The 23145-nt window shown below is 41.2% G+C and overlaps 1 protein-coding gene across 7 annotated transcripts in view; it reads right to left on the bottom strand.

The window, feature by feature from the left end:
- LOC108243849 (partitioning defective 3 homolog) overlaps window positions 1-23145 on the bottom strand; it is a 251070-nt gene that overhangs the window by 187561 nt on the left and 40364 nt on the right. For all 7 annotated transcript variants that reach the window (XM_017429549.3, XM_037973000.1, XM_017429551.3 and 4 more), the window contains exon 2: window positions 22073-22174. In XM_017429549.3, coding sequence (XP_017285038.1) covers window positions 22073-22174 — 102 coding nt within the window. The remainder of the gene's footprint in view (window positions 1-22072; window positions 22175-23145) is intronic.

Here is a 23145-nt window from a genome sequence, read left to right as displayed (position 1 = left end):
AAATCTCCAAACTTCACTGAATACCAGGGGTATAGGAGACTGAGCATTGTTGAAATAATTACTTTCAATTCTGCACAGGGTGAGAAAATCTGACAATGATACTTTACACAATGCACATTGTTAGAGGCAAAGCAGTGAGAGAAAAGCAAGCAAACAGGCTTATTTGCTATGTGAACAAAGGGATGTGTGTGACAGCTCTGCAGTGCACAGTACTGTAGCATTACAGATAGATAAGAGATTAAAAAGAAGCTCGTGATTCGGTGTTGTATGACTGTGATCTTTGTAAAAAAAAGATGCTGCACAGTTTGGCTGAAACATGTCTGCAGAAAAGAAAGGAAAATAATGGGAACAACAGACGTTCTGTCCCCCTTCCTCACAATATTTATCCCTTATCCCTGCTGGAAAAAAAGCTGCAAACAGAGATGTCAATGCACCACACCAATGTAGTTATTTCTGCTGCAAAATCTCAGAAATAAAAAAATTTCTAAACCAGAAAAGCACTACACAAACTGAACTTTAGGAGAAGTTAAAGTAATCTCTGTTACACCTGTTTATATCAAGAAAAGTTGTTTTAATTTCTCAGCCTTCAACTGAAAAAGAAGAAACACAGAAGTCATGTCATTTAGATGCAAAACAAAAAGCTGATCAGCAGAAAATGTCACATTATATTTAACTTTTTACTCAAATTTATTCTCATCTACTGTGAGGTTTTTCCCCATTAAAAGCATGGGGTAAATACAGCATTCGCTGTCCTATATTAAAACTGTGTTATGTTAGTGATCTAAAAGCCAACATCTGAGCATCTGAAAGGATTTGTTCCAAGTCATGGCAGAGCCCCAAAACTTCAACAAGCAGCCAACTTTGATAAATGATGTACACTGTAAAAACAGAGCAAGCTACACTGGTTTGGGGAAACACTCTGTATCTCTCAAAGATTTTAAATTGGGGAAAACACACATTGTGTCTCCATTTCAGCCATTCCCACAAGCCATTAGGTCTGAAAGATGGGGATAAATTATGTATTTCTCCTCAGTGCTGCAGAAGAGTCTCCAAAGTTGTACACAAAAACAAACTTTAAATGCTAAACTTCAATCTTTTCCACTGTAGAAAACTGAATCTACAGCAGGACTCGACTTCTAATAGAAAATTACAATCTACACTTGTTTAAATCCCCTACTCAAAACAAGAAGTGAAAGGATTCAGTCCTAAAGTAACTTGAATTTGAGTTTTTTCATGATTGTTAGTCTCCTGAATATTCTGGCTAAGTGTTTGTTTATCTGTTTGGTTTAGTGTGAAAACCAGAAGCAACAGGTACATCCTGATTCGAGCCCATCTGACAAAAATATTCTGCAGGATCTGAGTTTGCGGGTTCATTGTGAGTGTGACTGAGCAAACCATTTTAAAGTGCACATTTATGAATGTGCACAAGTATTCATTTGCAAACATGCTCAGTCATATCCTCCCAATCTCTTTGAATGGGCTAAGCTGCAGCTCCCCATCTGCGAGTCTTTCCTTAATTCCCAGATAAAGCTCCAAAATTAAGTTCCCATGACCGAGATAATGCTCATCAACCATCTCACATTACAAACATTGCACAATAATTACATCATTTTTCACGATCCGATGAAAAGCCTTCTCTTTGGTTGATCCTAGACAGATTTGGTCTAAACCAGCCTTGATCAACCCCCAGCCTGACAAAAGTTCACAGTATTCCCAGCAGAAAAACAGCCTTACAGGGAAAATTCACACAATGGACCGAGACGTGGGTGGGAATAAGTTGTTTAATACATAAAAGCAGAAGGATATAGACAGGAAAAGAATTAATACAAAACAAGAATCTGATCTTTCAGTGGCCTCAGATCCAGGATGACTAATTCAATGTTTTAGTGTTAATTCAGTCAAATGGACAACAAGTGCTGCTCTGCTTCTTCAGGCAATTAATCTTGTGTGAGCCAAGCGAAGAGAGATTTCAGAGAGAGCTAAATAAGTCTGCATAATTTTTCTGAACCAATTACCATGACAAGATGAGGAGGAGAGCAGGAAGGAGGACGAAAGGCAAGAAAGATGGCTGGACAGAGAGAAAACGAGGGAGGAAGGTAAATCAAATAAATCTGGAAACACGTAAAAGGAAAAGCCACAAACAGGTTTAGGCTTGGACCACTGTTTTTTTTTTTTTATTTGCAAGACTTTCCTGTTTTTGATCCTGTTTGTGGTGTTCATGAACTGGATCTCAAAGTGCAGTCATGGAGAGGAGGGTGTCTCATCTCTGCTTTTTATAGATTATGTGGATTTTAGGTGTTTCAACCCATGACCTTCATCGTGTACTGGGGGGCTGTTTGCAGCCGAAAGTGAAGCAGCTGGGGATGAGAGTCAGCTCCTCTAAGTCTGACGTTCAGCTGGGAAATGGCAGAATGAAAGGCAAAGCTCCCGATTTACTGGTCCTTCTAAGTTTTAACCATCATCTACTGTCATGAGGTTTGAACCGTGACCAAAAGAACACGATCACGCATGCAACCATCTGAAATTAGTTTCCTCTGGAAGGTGGTCAAGCTCAACCTCAGAGATGGGATGAGGAGGTTTGAACTCTGAGTGGAGCCACTGCCCAGCCACACTAAAAAGAGTCAGGAGGTTGTTTGTTTGGACATCTATTAAGGATGCCTCCTGAGCACCTTCTTCTGGAGCCTTTCCAGGCATGTTCCACTGGGAGCAAACCCCAGGGCACACCCAGAACTTGCTGGAGGCATCATAAATCCCCTCTGGGCTGGGAACACCTTGGGATCCACAAGGAGGAGCTGCAGAGAGTCGCTGGGGAGAGGGTTGTCTGGGTTTCCCACCCGGGACTGTGACAGCCAGAACCACACCACAGAGAAACAGGAAAATAATGAATAAATGGGCTTTCTTGTGATCTTTTAAAGTGGTCTTGAAGTCTTTTAAAATTATTTCTTCTTCTGCATCTTTGTCCCTATTGACTCAATCTTAGATGACTGTAACATGTCAATAAATGCAACGACTGTGAATGTAGTTAAAATTCAAAGTAATCCATTGAACAGGATGAGCGTCTATCAGTTAAGGTTGTTAAAAAAGGAAAAATAAACCATCCTGTCACACATGTTGCTGGTATTCTGCACGCGTTAAAGAAAAGCTGTAAACCCTGATACTTAAGAGGAGCAGACAGAGGTTGTAATTTTTTGTCTGCCTCAATAATCTTAGCTGTCAGTGATGCACTTACATCCTGACAGATATTACCATTATTATTGAAGCTGCTAATGTCAAACGATGTCACTAAAAGACAAACACTTTTATGGGGACTCGTGCATGAGGGTTACTTTTCCTCCATTTACAAACTAGTTAAATCTACATTTTAACTGCTGTGGGATTTTAATATTTATTGGAGGATTTTGTGCAATCATCACAAGGAGGTGCCAAAATATAAACAGAGGTGTTTTGTTAATTTTTAGCACCTCGAATCATCAGAAAAAACCCATGCCTCTGGTTAATATTGATGCTTTTTTTGGTGGTTATATTTAAACAGCACAACGAAAAACAGCAAAGGAAATTCTGAATAACTTGTTTGTTGAAGCAGCCAGATTTAAATAATTGTTATCAAGAGTTTGAAAACAACATGGAGGAAGGAAGCTGATGCGAAGAGGACATTCCCAAAGATCTTCTTCCTTCAGGAAATAACCTTACACACATAAACACAGAGGTCTATATACAAACTGAGCAAAGTCAGATTGTTTCAGTCCGTTTTTGTAAACTATTTTAAAAAGAAGCAATGCAACTTTAATGAATTTATGAAACTTTTCGTTTCTGTTAGGAAGTTAACGTTATGTTGTAAAGTATGAGTCCGTGTCCCAGTTATAAGCCGGCCTACTTTCTGTCCACACACCTTTTCTCGTTTAACTGCATCGCTGGCCTTGCCTGTGTCTGCTCTCTCCCCTGCTGCTCTGTCAGAGATTGCAGAGGTTATTTCATAAAGGTCCATCTCCAGGCCTGCCTCAGACCCAATCATCTCTCTCTCCCCCCCCAGCAAATCTCATTTACACCAAACCCCGGGGACACTGCGGCCATTTCTGCTGCTAAGTCTGTACTGCAGCAGGTCGTGAGGCTGAGTTAAAGCACTGAAAACACGGTAGAAATGGACATGCTGTCGTTCACATCATACAGAGTCTCATCAAGGTGTGGGTCACCGAGCTGTTAGAGCTCAGGGTTCTCAGATTAGATTTCTCTGGGAAGAAGAAGAAAAGAGATAAAGATGCAGAAGAAGAAAACAATGACAGAAGGAGGCGTAGATGAAGAAATCAAGAAGCAAGAGTGGAAGAAGACGGAGAAAAAGTCGACAGAATCAATCAATCAATCAAATTTTATTTGTATAGCACATTTCAGCAGCAAGGCATTTCAAGGTGCTTTACATAATTAAAAAACAAAATAAAAACAGCATGTGACAATGAATAAACAGTAAGAAAGAAACAAACATACAAAAAAACCCGCACTCTAACCCTAATTTAGCCATAAGCAACTCTAAACAGGTGGGTTTTAAGTTGAGATTTAAAGGCACCCAGTGTTTCAGAAGGAGCAGAAACAACAAGAAGCGGCAGCAGAAGGAAACAAAAACAAGGCAGAAGGTGGAGAAGATGCAGACAATCAACAAAAATGAAGATTTTCAGCTAAATAACTTTTTATTTGGCCTCTTGTCCCAAATTCCAATTTATGATACCACCATTATAAAAAAATAAAAGGTTTAAAACTTCACTGCAGGACCCCACCCAACATCAACTTCAACTTTTAAAGTGCAGCACAGCCTAAAATAAGCCAACATTTTTAACTGAAAACAATCAGTGAAGCAAATATGCACATTAAGGAACCTAAAAGGAGCTAATGTTTGCAAGTTCACGTCATAAATAATGCAAAAAACTTATCATTTTTATGACAGAAGCAACTCGGAGCATTTATTTTTGCTTTTACGAGTCAGAATGATGGTTGCTTCCCTGCTGTTAAACTCCCACTCATCTATTATTTATATAATCAGCTTAAATCAAATATAAAAGTCAAGCTTAGAGATAAATGTGAGCCCAAAGCATCTTCAAAACAGGACATTTTCCATGCTTTTACTTATCTCATGTGTTTTATGCTTGTAGAGTAAGCAGAGAGTGATTAAAGATAAACTCTGGTACGCTTCACTGCTGAGGGAGGGTGTGAGGAGGGTCACGACTCTGTCTGACGAAGAGTCTGGCTGCTCCTCGCGGAGGTGGAGCCCTCAGAGGACGAGCGGCAGCAGAACCGTCTGTGGACGGAAGACGAGGGCCTGAAGTTCCTTTCTTCGCGGTGTCAGACTCATCAGTGTCTCAACACGAGTCCAAAGTCCAAAGGATCAAATTGAGCAACATCTCTGTTATGACAACCACATATTGTGTGTATCATCCTTTAGGGGATGAGAGAAACGGTAACTGAGCCTGTTTGGGAGTTGGGGAAAGGCTCAACGAGAGTCCACACTTACTGCAGGGATAAACCCATCACTGAAACTGGAAACCGAAGTGTTTTAATGATATTTGATCTGATTTGTTAGCCAAAGATTTTCCAGAAATAAAGTCTTCCTTGAGATGCATCTGGGAATCTTTTAAAATCCTCAACCGCTTGTGGTTTCGGGGCACTGACAACTATTTTTTTCTGTAATTATAAAGACATTTCCCTCCTCTGCTGAAGTCTGAAGACTCACCACCGTCTGCAGCTTTGGATCAAACCGTGTGAACATGTCTGCCTACAAATAATGTTCACTTTAACTTTTTACTGAACGCATTTAGGAACAGCATCAGAAACCTGAATGCACTTTAACCAACAACAGTCACTGCTCTCATTTTAGATCATTAAAAAGGAAAGGTGTCAGAAATACACCAGGAACAGTGAAGACGACGTGGAGCAGACGCTCCAAACTGTAAACACAAGAAGAAGAAAAACAGGGATGGAGATACAAGAGCAAAAACTGACTCCTTTTCGTGGACTGATGACGAAGTAGGAGCTTCTTCTGTCTTCTTTGTGTCACAATAAAGTACAGACAGGGAGTCGTTTCAGCCTAAATATGTGACCATAATGGAGGATTTCAGGCAGAGAATTCAAAGAGAGACAGCTCTGCAAATTATACACAAGTGGTGATCTTTTAAAAACCATTCCCATTTCTCACATTCTTTTAAATGACACTTGATGTTTATTGTCGATCCTTTCCTGCAGCATCGGTTTCAATGTCGTTAACAGTTCAGTAAAGTTATATAAAACCAATTTTGACCTTAGAATATTTGGTGTAAAATGATATTTTTATCTGCTCTAATCATGAAAATGGTTATAGTTGAGGACCAGAAACAAACAAACATGTCACATCCATCATGCTTGGGCCTGTCGGTTGGGCAGGAGGTGGGATTATGACATCATAGTTTCTCAAAGGTTGTCTTTATGCTGTCAACATAAGAATGCAAAGGAGGCTTTTAAAGATGTTTTCAACCTGGATCCCAGTTTTGAAAAACACCATTTAGGGGGCTCCTAAAACACTGTTTTCATGTGAACACAAGATGATAAGATAATGTGTGGATGGGACACTAAACAGATGAGGATTTATCAATGGATGACGCCAATCTTTAGAATTCAGGGCAGCTGATGGAGCATTTATTTATTTGTTTGGTTGTGGTCTTTAAATAAAACACTTCATTACAACTGCATCTATTGAATGCTAACGATGAGTAAAGCTTGAAAAGCATATTTTTTCTCCACAGGTAACATTTCCCATCTTACTAATCAACAATAAAAGGCTTTGAAAGACAAAAATTAGGGGCTTATCGTTTAACCTGGTAAATACCAGATTACTCTTTTAAAAGTAGTTTAATAATCTGGTCAGCTTCCTCTGAGGTCTGCCGGTGTTGTACATGACCCCACTGTAAGAAATGTCTCTTAAATTGAGTTAACACTTGCTTTAAAATGGTGCCATTTTTAGACAATAAGACGGGTATTAATAAAATATAACATGAAACTCAATGTTCAAAAAAACCAGAACAGATAAAATAATTCCTGGAACACTCATGAATGTCTCCACAGAGTGACGCTGGAAGTGCCTGAAAACTTGCAGATTTTTCTTCAGGGAATCTCTCAAAGTGACTGGAAGCGAACATCATTTCACCACGTTAAAGTAAGTGTGTTAAAACTCACACCTGTACTGAAGAAAGCCCCGACCATGAATGGAAATACATGAGGGAAGCTTATTGGAAACACAATTAGAAAAGGTGTAAGGTCAAAACTGGATCTTTTAATGTTTCCACATTTGCATACCCTTTAACTCAACTATTATGTTAAAGTGAACACCATCCATCCATCCATCCATCCATCCTGGGGTCGGGTCGCGGGGTCAGCAGCCCCAAGCAGGAATCCCAAGGCGTTCCCAGGCCAGCCGAGAAACATAGTCCCTCCAGCGTGTCCTGGGTCTTCCTCTGGGCCTCCTCCCGGTAGGACGTCACCAGGGAGGCGTCCAGGAGGCGTCCTCACCAGATGCCCGAGCCACCTCAACTGGCTCCTCTCGACGTGGAGGAGCAGCGGCTCTACTCTGAGTCCCTCCCGGATGACCGAGCTTCTCACCCTATCTCTAAGGGAGAGCCCAGACACCCTGCGGAGGAAACTCATTTCAGCCGCTTGTATTCGCGATCTCGTTCTTTCGGTCACTACCCAAAGCTCGTGACCATAGATGAGGGTAGGAACGTAGATCGACCGGTAAATCGAGAGCTTCGCTTTTTGGCTCAGCTCTCTCTTCACCACGACAGATCGGTACAGCGCCCGCTTCACTGCAGACGCTGCACCAATCCGCCTGTCGATCTCCCGCTCCATTTTTCCCTCATTNGTGAACAAGACCCCGAGATACTTAAACTCCTCCACTTGGGGCAGGACATCTTCCCCGACCCGGAGAAGGCACTCTACCCTTTGCCGGCTCAAGACCATGGCCTCGGATTTGGAGGCACTGATCCTCATCCCGGCCGTTTCACACTCAGCTGCGAACCGCTCCAGTGAGAGCTGTAGATCATGGTCCGATGAAGCCAACAGGACCACATCATCTGCAAAAAGCAGAGATGCGATCCTAAGGCCACCAAAACGGATCCCCTCAACACCTTGGCTGCGCCTAGAAATTCTGTCCATTCTGTCTGTCTAAGCTCGACTTAAAGTGAACACAATGTGATTATTAAAACTTTGGCTTCATTTAGCAGCTGATTCATTGGTCAGTCTACGTAACAACACTTTCCTGCTGGAAACTTTATGGCTCTGCCAACACATCATTAGTTCAGCAAGGTCTACAGCTTGAAAATGACTGGAACAGCCCTTTAAAGTCTGAGTGCGTAAAACAGCACCTTCTTTACAAACAGTTCACATCCTCCTCGTTCTCTGGTCACTTCATACATCAGACGATAACAGGATGTTGTTTCTGCTCGGGTCAAAAGCCGCTCGGAGGACTCCGGGGTTGCGTTGTTCACATCTGATAAACAGAAAGTGAAGCGGCTGGCTGCGAGTCAACACTCTGCTTACTTTAATACTCGTGTAGAGTTCCTGAGGTTTAACGCTGAGGAGGAAGACACACACACACGCACACACTTCCCCACGCCAGCCAGCGCCAGCTTGGCACTTGCGGATTAGCCGTAATGGATTTAGCATGTGCCGAGCGCAGAGAGGTGCTCGCCTTTATCCCCCCATGTCAGACTCGGTGAATGAGTGAATGAATGGCAGGATATCAGGGCAGTCCATCACTCCTTAACCTGCACCTCCAGATAGTGCTGCTATCTGTTTATTCCTCCTATCAGACAGAATCCTGCTCAGGCGGATCTCAGGAAGGTTTACCGACTGCAACAAATGTATGAAGAGACTAAAAGGTGATGCATTCATTTGCTCAGGATTTGATTTGATTTATCACCAGTCAACAAACACTCCTCCTGTCTGAACTGTGGAGTCTGAGTAAAATATCCATTAAAGCAAAGCTCAGTAAGTTTTATTATTGTTTCATTGTCTGATTGACACACAAGGATTTCTTTTAGATGTTTCCAAACACTGATGCTGATTAAACATTTACTGTTTCGGTTTTTAGTCTTTTAGTCAAAAAAAAGATAAGAAGTTGGCTGTCATGTAGTAAAAGCGGCAGAAAATCATTCTGGTACTAAAATCCTTCTAATATTAGCCAATGAAACAGTGGTTGATGCTATGTTTAACTTTAAAAAGGGGCAAAAATCAGCTAAAAATGTTACGTTGAGTCATAATCTTTGTTTTGTTTATCAACTTATTAGATATTTACAGATGTTACAGAAGTAAAAAGGATTAAGTAGGTTTTCTGACAGAGAACACAAAAATATAAGATTTATGAAGGTAAAGAGTTTTTAAAAGCAGGACAGAAGTTAGAGCAGCTCTGTCTTTCTAATAATAACAATAATATGGACACCATCGTGTGCTTATTATAGAATAAAAGCTGATTTTCGAAACAACAGAAGGTGGTGTTTTGTGTGGTGGAGCGACGGATCGATTGGACAAGATCTGGATTCTTCCAGATCGATGAGTTTGTTGTGAGTGAAGTCGAACTGGGTGCTTAGAGAAAGTCCTTCCTTTATTGCTTGTACGCATTAAGACTGCGCACTCATCTCGATGTATGTTATTAGAAATGTTTTAAGTTATGACATATTACTGGAATGCTTCAATCCTCCAGAAGCTTTTAGTTTTAATCGGATCTTTTATCCTGGAGTCCTCGATGGAAAAAACAAAACAAAACAAGAAAACATGTTTTGCCACTCAAACAGTTCTACGTTCCTGGATAATTGCTCAAATTAAAGCTCACCCTTTAAATGTTTTCTTTTTTTACCAGTTTGATTTATTTCTGACAACTTTCACAGATCATCAGAACGGTGAAAGGAAGTGACTCCACAGGCGGCACCGATCACAACATCCTGTTTATTACCCCTCAGACCCTCACTTCCTGCCTACTTCCCTGCTCACTTCCTGGAGAAGGAATTCAAAAATTCCAAAGATCTCTTCTGGCAGACAAAAGGGACAAAATAACGGCCTAATATTAGGGAATTATTTCATGACTTCATATCACATCGTAAACATTCGACGTCTCTGAATCCAATTTACTTCTGTGAGACAGAGCGCGGATTTTAGTAACACGAGTAAATAAGATAAAATCACTTCCTTCCTGCTGAGACTCTGAAAACCTTGTGCAAGCAGCCTAACATTAAATACAGTCCCGGCAGACACAAAGCACCCAGGGGATATGATGTAAGGCCTCCAAGTCTTATTAAGAGTCAACCCTTCCCCTGAAATGTGCAGATTGAAGCCCTCAGCTTCAGGCTTTTGGAACCTGGACCCACACTGCCCCCCAGTGGTGGAAGAGGAACGAGCCCATCGACGTGTGTTTGGGTTTCCAATTAATCATATTGATATGTTGAGCAAGAAAATAAGGTTTCAGATCAGAAACGGTTTAAACTTCATTAGAGAAGTCGTTTTCTAGTTTATAATCTATAGGAAAAACCTTCAAAAGGAAAAACTTAATCCCACCTAAAACCTGATTAGATCAAGTAGATTTCTGGTTAACATTTCAAACGAGATTACTTTTAAATCTGAACAGCAGAAGAAGAGTTTTCTCTGAACAAAACACCCATTAATCCAGCTGTAAACACGTCAGGCCTCAGCTCCAAACTGTTGGATAACGTCTCATATTTACACAGCTTGACGTTCATCCAGTGGTTCAAAGTTTCATTAAAATCCACTCAGTGATTCATGAGATATTTGCTAATCACACACACACACACACACACACACACACACACACACACACACACACGTCACGTTGGGGGATAATTACGGAGGCGCATCATTTCCTGTCTGAGCTGGCGGTTTTCACCAGCCGCAGCAGATTGAGTCACCGATGATAAAAACCTGAATGAAGATTTCATCGATACCAAATTACTGTTATTATCCTGTGAGTTTGTAATTCAGAACAATCAGAACTTTTGTCTTTTTTACTTTCACTGTTAAAAATAAGACACTACTTAGATGAGTCATTATAAACTTAACCATTTCTATTTTTTTTAAAAAAGCACTATATACTTTTAAGACAAGGTAAACAAAATCCTGAGGCTTTGAGCCAACATCAAAAACTGAACGTGAACCTCAGACTCAAATTGAAATCCTTGTTGCTGAATTAATAATTATTGTCATAACAGATTTATTCTAATAAATAAAACCAAAGATAAAGGCATAGAGATGAACTCTTTTTGACTCTGAGGATAAAGGTGTCTCTGGCTCCCCCTGGTGTTTCTTTTGGAGATGACACCAACACTAACCTGTTGGAAACGCCTCCTGGTTTCCAACAGGTGTCAGTCTCTCCACAGCCTCTGCAGTTGCCACGGCAACCGGTCTGCGCCTGCATGACGTTCCCGTCCTCCTCAAGGTTACAAGGTGCCTGTCAATCATTGTCAATCAAAACCGAGCAAACAATTCCCCTCACCTGGTGTCTAGACGCGAAGGTGTTTAAATAAATCAAAAAAAAAAAAAGTTTTTTTTGTTGGTTTTTTTTTTCTGCACATGAAGTGGATCTGACCTCGAACATTAGTGCGTCGATATGAAACAAACAAGCGTCGAAGCCTGACTCATCTGCGAGGCCTTCAAAGACACGAAACAAATACTTTCAAACCGAACAGGGATGTTGACACGTTTAAACGGTTTACACGAAGATTAATCATTTATTTCAGAATCTCAAAACAAAACTGAAGCACCTTCGGACCAGCAGCTGGGATGTCAGAGCTCAGACCAGCCAGGTACGTACTGCTAATAGATTAATTTATTTCTGACACCCATCTCAGTTTCCTTGGTTATCATTAGGTTTTTTAGGCTCACACAAAGATCTGCAGTGATGGTTGCCGACTGCTGCAGAGACCAAACCTCTCTGAGGAATCAAATTAAAACTAATGAGGAGTTTCAAATGCGTTTTATTTTTATCATAAAAAAAAACATATAAGTCCGGATGAGAAATGGGAACAACCTCTGAATGATTTCACCTGTTGTTGTTTTTTTTACCACAATAAAAGTATCTAAAGTTGCTAGATTGATGAATCTTTAAAATTCAGCAGAAGTAAGAGCTTGAAACTAAAGCAGCAGCCAAAGTGGGCGTCAAACATGATCCTGCTGCTGCTGATGGGTTTAAACCATCTCAGTTTTCAGGAACAAGTCTTTAATACACAAATAAATAAATAATCATTAAACACACCTCGCTGCACCTACATTGGGCCACCACCAGAGGGCAGACTAAGTCCTTCAGACCAACTTTTCTCCAGCATCCTATCAGGTCAAACGTATTTAAATTGGACCTTTGGTTCAGTCTAAAGCAGTGGTTCCCAAATTTGGGATGAGGATTCCAAAAGTAAGCCACAAAACACCAAACAGGAGTCCTTAAATTTACTCTTGACATTAAAAATGATTGCTCATTTGTATTTGCAAGCCAGCAGCAGAATCAAAGCTCTTTTGTCGTGATTATTTTGTTGGCTGGAAGCTAAAAAAAATGCTAAAAGGTCTGTGATTGTGTGAGAAAGAATAGCGATGGCAGATGAGATGTATGAGGAAAGGATCTGAGGGAGGAGAGAATAGGGAGAGGGTCGAAGGAGGGGAGTCCTAATCTCATTACCACACACACACACACACACACACACACACACACACACACACACACTCTTATCTGTTGTGAGCTGTTGTAATCCTGATTGTCCTGTTGGCTCCACAGACACAGTCTTTGTCTCCTCCTGACTTTTCTTCTGCATAATTAAGACAAAAGGCCACATCTGTGGACCGGCTTCTAGATAAAACGTATCTGGATGCCTTCTTTAACAAGCTTTTAGTAAAGTATCTTTCTATGAAGTATTATAAATTATCATACTAAGAGAAAAGCTTTAAAGACACAAACTTTGTATTTTTTCTTCCCAGAATTTGCCCCCTTTAAGACAAACGTTTTGAAGCTCTGGGTTTCAGAGTTGTCGTTTCTGAACAAGGAACCAAAAATTCAGATTGACCACATTTCTCTAAGCTTTATGGACTAAACGGCTCCGTTTGTTTTGTCCATGTAAGGTGTTCTGGAGCTCCGACGTGTTGTGGGTTCTCCGGTTCCTGAGCCCTGACAGGAAAGAGGAGGGAGGAGGCGGCGCTCCGCTCCGTCACCTCGCCAGGAGACAACAGTCTGTCAGGCTGGAACTAATAACCTACAATTGAACGAGTGGATCCACAACATCCATCATACCAGTTCAGTTTAAATGCACCTTATATGCATGTGCCATAAATGCACACACACACACACACACACACACATAAAAGACTGAGTAATGATGACTCAGGCTGTGTGTGGGAGACAATTACCCAGGGTGAAACTCAGAGTGCTGAGTGTGTGTGTGAGTAATCGCTTCACAAAGCTGCTTGGATAACAGAAGGTGGAGCTCTAAGTTTAAAAGGTGCCGTGTTTTATTAAATGTTTTTACGAATGCTGTGTGTTAGAGGTCAGAAAGGTTCCTGGGAAGCTTCGGCTGAGGTTCGGAGATCGTTTGAACCGTTCAAAGATCAGGAAGATGTGACCAAACTGGAATATCGCCAGACAAAGGTCGAAAATAATGGTTTTGTTTTGTCTTTTTGTGTGTTTCTCTCTGTTAACAAAATATCTTGTGAATTAAGGGACAGATTTTAACTCGACTTTGCTTCATCGACAGCATGTGGAGTCAATCCAAGATGGCCGCAGCCGTCTTTGGATTTTGTCACAGCTGCAGAAGCACAGATTCCTCAGCAGGTGACTGAAGGGTGGGTGGAGGACCTGACATTCAGAAATCCCACCTTTTTTCAGTTCAGTGAATACAACACTGTATGGCCGCTCAGGCTGTGGAACTTCTAATTTAAGTTTGGAAGACCTAAAGTTATTTATTTAAAAAAAGAGCTCCATCTGCCACTTCAACAGGTGACGAAATTCAGCAAAAGGATCAAATTCTTGCAAAACCTTCAGACTGCATCGCCTCCCATTAGGACTCCGAGAAGCTCTCCTGATTCCTGCCATTCATCAGGTGGCTGAGTGCAGTCACTGTTTGCAGAGTAAGAGGTGGGCTGTTGGAACATGACCCGTCACAGAAGTGGAAACGCCTCAAGTGTTTCGACAGCTTTTAAAGCATTTTTTGTGCTGCATGCTTGTAAACTTTGGCAGCTTTCGACTTCCAGCTCAGTCCAACGTAAGCGATAAACAAAGAGTACATTCAGGCCGACGTGAAGCACTTAGGCGATCAGTTTAAACGCAGAAGGCCTGCGTGTCGCGTCTTGTAGCCGTTTTGATAAAAAAAAAAAAAAAAAAAAAAAGCCCCGCAGTTAGGATGAGGAGGTGCAAGCTTGTTGAAAGATGCTGGAAGATCTCTGCAGAGAGAAGCGGCTCTAAGCAGCGCTGCAGGTTTGAAACTTGACAGGAAATGACAGGAATTTCTGCTGAATGATGTAAAACTGACATTTTGCCTTCTGTGGAGACTGATCACATCCCAAAAGCTGAGTTGGAGAAGAAGTGATATCATAGCTAATGAAATATGCAAAAATAAACATTCAAAACTGTTTTGTTTTCCTAATGACAATAAACTATTTAACTGTTTCAAAAAAAGCCAGTATAACTAATAATCTTCATCCATTCTTTGATGAATTAAATGCAATGCAATGATAAATATTTTACCCATATTAAGCTGGATTACAAGCACAATTTCTTGATGATTTTAAGCTGATAAACATTTTAATTTTCTCCCCTTCCTAAGACATCCAGAGCACGTTGCCTGGACAAACGTACAAATAAAACGTCTCGTTTCTGTCAGTCAGTCTGCAGCTCAGATCTAAGCTCTGATATTTCTGCCACCCAGCTGAATCTGTTGTAAACTTCTCATCTTGTTCTCATTAGGAGGCAAAAAAGAGGGAAAAGAAAAAGGAGGCGGGTGGGGGAGGAGAGCGAGGAAGGCTCGCCTGGAATAAATGAGGTCATCGTCAGCCCTAGTAAGAGGTAAGACAGGAAGTCACTACGTTTGCAGGCAAGATGGTTTTATTATATATCACATCCTGCAGCAATCATTTCTCCTTTGAAGGAATGTCTTGGAGGAATTTCCGGAACTGCACAGGAAGTGATGCGTTTTCTGTTTACTAACGAGTCCCGCCGCTGCTGGTTCGGCACAAAACTAACAACCGCTCAAAGACTACGTCAATCCGAACCTCAAACATGCTCCGAACGTCAGGAGCCATTTTGATTTTCCTCCGAAGCTGCATGCTTGTGTTGGCTGACCTCTGATCCAGTTGTTGGAGGAGCTCCACTCAGGCACCGGTCCAGACCAGAACCTCACTCACAGCAGCTCTATCTGTGCTTTCCATCACCCTAAATGGATTCAAACAGAGGCTACAGAGTTCATTTCCATCTTTAGTTTGTTTGGTTTCATCAAACGGTGACGAACTTTAAGGCTCAGGTGGCAACAAGCTGCCTGAACGTCTCCAAGACAAACTCAGACTCTAACAAGGCCGAAAACCACCAGAAAAATCGGCTGATTTTTGGCATCTTTCTACCAAACTAGGCAAGAATCTTCTCCTCCAAATCAAAAATATCCTTTTTTTTTTTTTTCTAAAACCAGAGAAAAACCTCCACAGTCAGCATCTAAAGCTCAGGAGGCCTCATTTTCACATCGTCGAGCACTTAGAGAAATCAATATCAACCACAGACACAACAAACGGGCAAAACTAAGACATCAGATCAATATTTGTAAATACTTCTGTGTTTCAACATGTCATCCTTTCCCCCCCAACATATATTACATTTTACTTTCACCAATAAACGAGCTGGAGCCAATAAATCGTCACCTTGTGTTTTTATATAGATGCCTCCAATGTAAATGACTCTTTCAGTTATTACTGCAGTTACTCAGTAGGAGATGTAACGTGTCTCACACACACACACACACACACACACACACACACACACACACTGAAGTATGCATGTAGCAGCCTGTCTGTCTGTCTGGCAGGATAAACAGAGCACCGGAGGAGTCGCTTTCAGACACTCCTCTGGGTTGATTTAACCCCGTGGCCCCTCCTGTCTGTCATCCTGTCTGTCTGCTCGTCTCCATCGCAGCGGCTCCGCTCTATATGCGGCTGAGAAATCGCTCGGATCAACAACAAACAACACACAAACAATCTGAAGCGAGATCGTGCATACCAGGAATGCGACTCGTTCAGCTCAGTGAGTTTATCATTTAATCCGCCGGGGCTCGATGGAACGCGGCTTCGCTAACGGTCGCCGCCGACTCGAGGGAAGATTTCCACAACATTTACAGAAAACATGCTTATGTCTGACAGCAAGGTACCACACTGACCGGGTCAGACAAGCGTCTGTGTGACGCCCGCTGGCTCAAGTCCTACTAAAGTTTGAGACATATCCACAGAGGGATAGTAATTTTGCAAGAAAAGTGCTGCAGAACCATCGCCTCACACTCAGATATTTAAAAACACAGAAGGACAGCTTCCTGGACTGCTTTATGTGAAGCTCTGATGTTGTTATTTCTGTCAATAAATTGTATTTAACTTTAACAGATTACAGGTTCTTCTGGAAACCTGGACAGAGGTGTTTGTACAAATAAAATCCAACTAAAAAGGAGTTCCAACACGTCTCCTTTTTAAATCAGTACGTAAATCCTTCAACTTGCAGCTTTTTCATCTTCTTTCTTTAAAACACAACTCAAAACATAAACGTGCACCACACAACAGAGCAAAGATTTGGAAAAGAAAACTAAAGCACATGTGTCAAAGTCAAGGCCCGCGGGCCAGATCCGGCCCTCTGTAACATTTCATCCGGCCCTCTAGTCTGGGACAGATCGAGTCTCTGATTCTTATTTTGCTTAAAAAAACTGAGCCTAATTAGTAAAGTTTTCTCTGACAGTGACTTAGAAGCCAACAATATATAGTTTTAATTTCTGTATGATCAGGTTTTTGTTGATGGCTTTTATTAAAAATCTGTTTTAATGTTAAAAAATTCATTTAAAAGCTGAGTGAGGCGTAAGAAATGACAGCTAATGATGAGCTTTTTGAAGTTTGATCTTTTTGTCTGTGTTCATTAAAGTCTGTTTGCTCTAAATTCTGTATAATCTGTAACTGGGAAAAGGTCATTGATATTTCTATAATAATACATCTAAAACCAAGGTTAATTTATGTAATTTTTAATAAATATTGATCATGATTGGCCCTTGGCTTGGACCAAATTTGTAATTTTGGCCCCCTTGCATCACTGGGTTTGACACCCCTGCTCTAAATCAATCATTTAATTAGACTTAATTAATTCCACGTCATTTATGAACATATTTTAAATGGATTCAAAGAGCAGCGACTATAAGGCTGTAGATTTACCACCGGGCAGCTGACGCTCAACACTCCTGCAGCTGGCACGTCCAGCACCATTTAAAGCTACGCAGCATTTCCTTTTTTATATCTGTAACAGTGAGTGTCCACATCAGGATCAGCTAACACAATTTCAAACTCCCAGCCAATCGAAAACAAGTATTTTCCATGAGCTCAAGATAGAAAACGTCACAGAAACAGCTGCTGGAAAGTCAGTTCCCAACGCATGAGGCCAATAAAGGTTACAGAAAAGTTGGTGCGCTTAAAATAATTAAAAAAACAAGGTTTCTGTTTGTGTGAGAGGTAGAATGAAAAGAAGGGAGAGGAAGGAAAAGAAACACGAGCAGATAAAAAAATAAAAAGAGCATCTGGAAAAACAATCTGAGGGCAAGCTGCCACCTTTCCTGGCACACACGCTTTCTGTACAGATATTAAAGTGGAAATGAACTTCAACACACAAATCTGCTTTAACAGAGACCAAAACACAACAAAAACACTAAAAACGTGCAGCGTACACGCAGAATACAGGCAGCGAGCCAATAAATGTGTCCTTGTGTGATTGGCCAGACATTCCTTCCAGTCTTTAAAAAGCTCCTGTGGAATAACAGAGATGAGTCCCAGCTGCCAGGAGACCACCAAACTGAGTCACTCATACATGTTTAATGCCCTCATGCTTCCCTCTCATCCCAGTTCAAACTTACGTCAACACAGATCGGTGGAAGGACAAAAAAAAAACGGGATTTATTTCCACATAAATCCAATGACCCAAACAAGTCCCGACCCACGATCAGAACTGAAGAAAGCTTAGATCAGAGGTGAAACATCTTCAAGAAACAAGAAAAACAGCCCAGCTGCCTTCTCTACTGTTCGCCAAGTTAAAAGAGCTTATAAATCTGTGTACTGACGTGTACAGAACCAGTTATTTCATATAATTAGTTCTATTTTACACCATAAATCATTATAAACAGTCCTACGGTGCCTCATTAAGGGAGCGATGAATAATAATACAAACTTGACCAAAGACTGACGGGCTGAATCCCATCCCTGTAACAGACTTATATATAAAACTGTGTTGGCAGGCAGGTTTAAGGCAGGAACATAAAGATATTGTTCATGCTTTCTGAGCCCGCTCTGCCTGTCGTACTGCATGCAGCCGTACACGCCTCCTCCATCTAAAACAGTGGCACCAAAGACACAACAGACAAAAACAACCAGAAAAAGAAGGAAAACAGACACTGGGTTCATGCAAAAGCTGTGAAAGGAGACTTAATGCTGTCAAAACTTGGGAAAATGATCAGTCAGGGACAACAAAATCACTCAAACTTTGTTTCCTTGTCTTGTTTTTGATAATAAATCAGTGTATTATTACCACCTGTGAAGCAGAGACGTTTGTGTTTTCATTTATTCCTCTCAGACTCGCTGTTTCTCTAACTTAAATGTGCATTTTTCTCAGTACCTGTCACAGATCTGGATGCAGCAGCTTCTGTCAGGGTTACTTGTGTCTGTCCTCGGTTTGCAGCCGTCCTCCTGACAGGTTTCCTAGTTTCCACCACAGCGCTGGACGCAGTATTTTCCATTACTTGCATCTAACGAGTCTGTAAAATGACTGTGTGGATTTGAGCGGTTATATTTGATGATAAATGTGATTTTCTGGCGATGGACATGTTTTCATTTTGCAGGCCGAGTTTGATTCCAGGAAGTGAAACCAGGCGGGGGGGCTGAGGGTCAAATTTGCGGAAAAGTTATGGTTTATCGGTCAAAACTGGGACTCTGGGTAAAATCTGCTGGAACTGGTTGACTTTGCATGAATCTCCTACATAGTTTCATATGTGTAATACTGTCTGTTGTATCATGTGAGGTTAACAGTCACAGTATACGGTTACAGTAAATGTACACTCAGACACTTTCTCTCAAACACACAAGCAGAGAGCACCAATGAGGGCCAGCAGAGGCCATGAACTCAGAGCTCAGAGCTCCAGTTTCCACTGGAAGCTCCTCCGGATCGCCCCCATTCTGCCAACACTCACCCTGAGGCACAGCCCAACGCTGGAGGGCTTTTAAAAGGAGTCAGTTCAGTTTGCTGCCATTTTCCTCACAGTGTTTAAGATCCGCGACGTCAGAAACATCATGTGGGTTTAAAATGTCTGTTTGGACTTTGGGGTGAACTCCGTCAGTCCTTTAAACACATCAGACTGGTTTGGAGTTCCAGTATCGAAGCAAAGTCACGTTAAAAGATTTAGATTTTTCCAGCAGACGAAAGTGGAAAAATATTAAAGATAATCTGTGTAAAAAAAGCTGCTATTTTGAGGTAACTTGGTGTGGTTTGTGCCCTAAACAGTGAAACTTGTGAATCAGATTAAAAAGTAAAAAGAACGAACATCGAACGTGTTTTTATCTTCAGTGATATTTATTCTAATGGCTGTGCTGAAGACCAAACTCTTTCTGTGCAAAAACCATCAAGTCAAACACTAACAATCCAGCCGGGGACAAGGATGGAAATCAGAGTTTTAGAAACAGGAATGTTGGAAAAATTTAGGAAAATTTGAGTCAAAGTCCTGAACACAAAGCTGTTGTGTGATAATAGTTACTCATCCTAATCTTTGTTGATTGGTAAGACATCTGAATGGGTCATAAAGCCGAAAAATATCTACAATACAAAAACCACAAACCTCTGAAACTGAAAATAGTTCTGGAAACATCAATGCCAAATCCAGTTTATGCATTTTTAGTGAACTTAGTTTTTATGATCGACTTTTTTACAGATAATCTGCTGCACAGACAGGAAAATACTAACAAAAAAAAACTATTTCATCATCCTGTCGGTTTGTTATTTCATTTTTATCAGATTTTAAAGATGAAGGAAAAGTTTAGCTGAGCAGATTTAGAGGAACGTTTTGCAGACTTGGTCTAAAACTAAACTTTTAGATCAAACATTTGCTCAGTTTTTCCTTAATATTTTGCACTATAAAGGGAGAAGTTATAACTGAGTCAATAACATATTTCAAGAAGAAACTGCACTGAAAAACCTACAGGAACACAACAAAGAACTTCTTAGTTAGAACCTGAACCGGTCCTAAAGACAGAGGTTCCACCCAACAACCCGCAGCACCACAGGACTGAACACAGAACCCGCGAGCTGCCCTGTCCGGTGACGAGCTGCACCTGGTGTTCTGTATGAAAACAACCTTTGCAGGGAACCAGAACATTCACTGTCGGCCCGGAGGGGTTCAGTGTCGGAGCTGTGAGAGCTGCAGGTATGTGTCAGTGAGGCTGACAGGCTGTCATGTCAGAAACGTACACGTTCTCAGCTGTGGGAAAGGCCTGAAGGGAAGAGGGAGGAGAAGGATGTGAAAGGACACGATGATGAGAGGAAGAACACTTTTACACTTACATGCAGACATGCAATAGGATCCTGAAAAATCTATTATTATTATATGTTGAGGAATGCAAAAAGCAGAATTCTGAAGCTTGGAAGAGCAGCACCCAGACAGGTTATGGTGTGCACAAAACAACAAGAAAACAAGGCTGATCGAGACACAAATAACTCCTTCTGCCCTTAAAATCAGTGTTTGGAAGCATTTCAGCTTCCATGAAGTTACAAGGGGAAAACGCTGTTGACAAGAGCCTCACTACATGTAAGTTGTGTACATGTTTCTACCCAGAGGAGGAAGAAGGAAACAGCTGGTGGTAGCTTGCTGCCGCTGTTAGAGAAGCATCAAGCAAGACGTCAAAGTTTCCAGCAAACTCGAAGAAGGTGAAGTAAATATTAAAACTCACTGCAGCTTTTCCTGCAAAGGATTTAGTGGTTGAAAACCAGGGCTTGTGTGCCGTGTTTCACAGTTTGGAGCCATAATTGAACATGATTGTTCAATGCTGAGGATACTAAAGCTGTTTGCATCCTCCATGAGAAGTCATGAAGTCGGCTCTCGGTCATGTGGTCGCGTGATGAAAACTGCGTCGTTTTGTTCTTGTAGCAGCTTCCTCCACCGCTTCACGACACAAAACCCTGACCAAACTTTTTCTCCAACTACAAATCAGACAAGAAGCTCACCTGAGCAAAAAATTATAAACTTTCCAACTAAAATCAGGAACCACTGCAGCTTTTTTCACCCAAACCCAACATCTGTCTCCTGTAGTTGACGGATGTTTACTCTTCGACTTTAAAAAGCCAGTCTTGGTTTATGCAACTTATGGTTCAACATGTAAAGACATTAAATACCAACACAGAGGAGTAATTAACAACCATTTTAGATTGATCTCAGACTACGAAATATGCCAAGATGTTTACGCAAAATTTGCAACTGAAAAACCTGTAAAAGCTAACAATCTGACCTCTGACCTTCCCTAGTCCGCTCAGCAATTGTCTATTTTTGTTTAAGATAACAGAAAGTGACTCTGTGACCTGCAGGTCATCAGTCCGTGAGCTTCTCTAATTTGCATTTCACACTTCAGACAGCAGCAAAGGCAATAGATGAAGGTGATCATAAGAGAAGCATCGGGCTCCTGATAGGACGGTTTGTGGATCTAAGGTCTGAAACGAGTGTGAAGAAAGTTGTTTGTCTTATTCCTGCAAAGAGCTTCACCCAATTTGATATTTTAAGACAAACAGCCCTAAAATGAACGTCTCCCATGAATCGCTCACCCTGTCTTTGTCGTCGGCCACGTCGCAGAGCACGTCGTCCAAGTCGAGGATCCCACCGTCGCTGTGCTCCAACCGGTGCACCTGCAGCCAATAAGCAGCATCCTGCAAAACACAGCGAGAAGATTAAATATTTAAAAACACCTAAAGTCAGAATGAGGCTAAAATTAAACTCTGTGATGAATGTATGAGGACTGAAGCATCTAAAACAGGGGTGTCCAATCCTGGTCCTGGAGAGCCACCATCCTGCAGGTTTTCCTTGTTTCTCTGCTCCGACACACCTGATTTGAATCAATGGGTGATTAACAGGCTTCAGCAGAACAAAAAGAGGTGATTGAACCTCTGAATCAAGTGTGTTGGAGCAGAGGAACAAGGAAAACATGCAGGATGGTGGCCCTCCAGGACCAGGATTGGACACCCCTGATCTAAAACTATTAAATGTTTTGGATCTGCACTTCTTTGTAAAGAAATTAGAAGCAGGTATTTACAGTATTTACAGGGAGAAAACTGAAAAAGATGTGACAGGCAGAAAACAGCCCACCATTAAAGTCTTTAAACAGGTGTTTGAACATGACATTCATCTCATTTTTCACTCCTGAACTGTCATTAAAGCCTTTCTAATCGTCACATCCTGGGGGAATCCCACCCACAGCTGCTCTACAACGGAGACCAATTTTCCTGTCAAACGTTTTGACACAAAGAAACACAAGAAGGTCACAGAAGATTACAAGAAGAGATAAGCACAGGATTGAAGAGGAATCGGGACAAGAAAACACAGGATTATCACAAAATATTTTTAAAAAGAGCACGCAATACTAAAAGTATACATGTTTATAAATAGATCAGACATTCAAGAAAAGTTGGATGTATTATCTGCCTTTAATTCAGTCCCTCCAGGATTTCGCAGGCATTTTTTGTGATTGTTGCAGCTAAAATGCCTGATTTCGTGGGGCATTTTCCTAAAAGTTGCAATTTTTTTTACTAAAATCAATAAAAAACCATAACTTTTAATATATAAACCAAAAATCCTTCCTAGTTTTGTAAGATAATTCCCAACAAACATTGACATTCTCAAA

The sequence above is a fragment of the Kryptolebias marmoratus genome, linkage group LG20, assembly GCF_001649575.2.
Source record: "Kryptolebias marmoratus isolate JLee-2015 linkage group LG20, ASM164957v2, whole genome shotgun sequence".
Taxonomy (NCBI): domain Eukaryota; kingdom Metazoa; phylum Chordata; class Actinopteri; order Cyprinodontiformes; family Rivulidae; genus Kryptolebias; species Kryptolebias marmoratus.
Note: the sequence above shows the minus strand (reverse complement) of the source record. Positions and strands in the feature narration are given on the sequence as shown.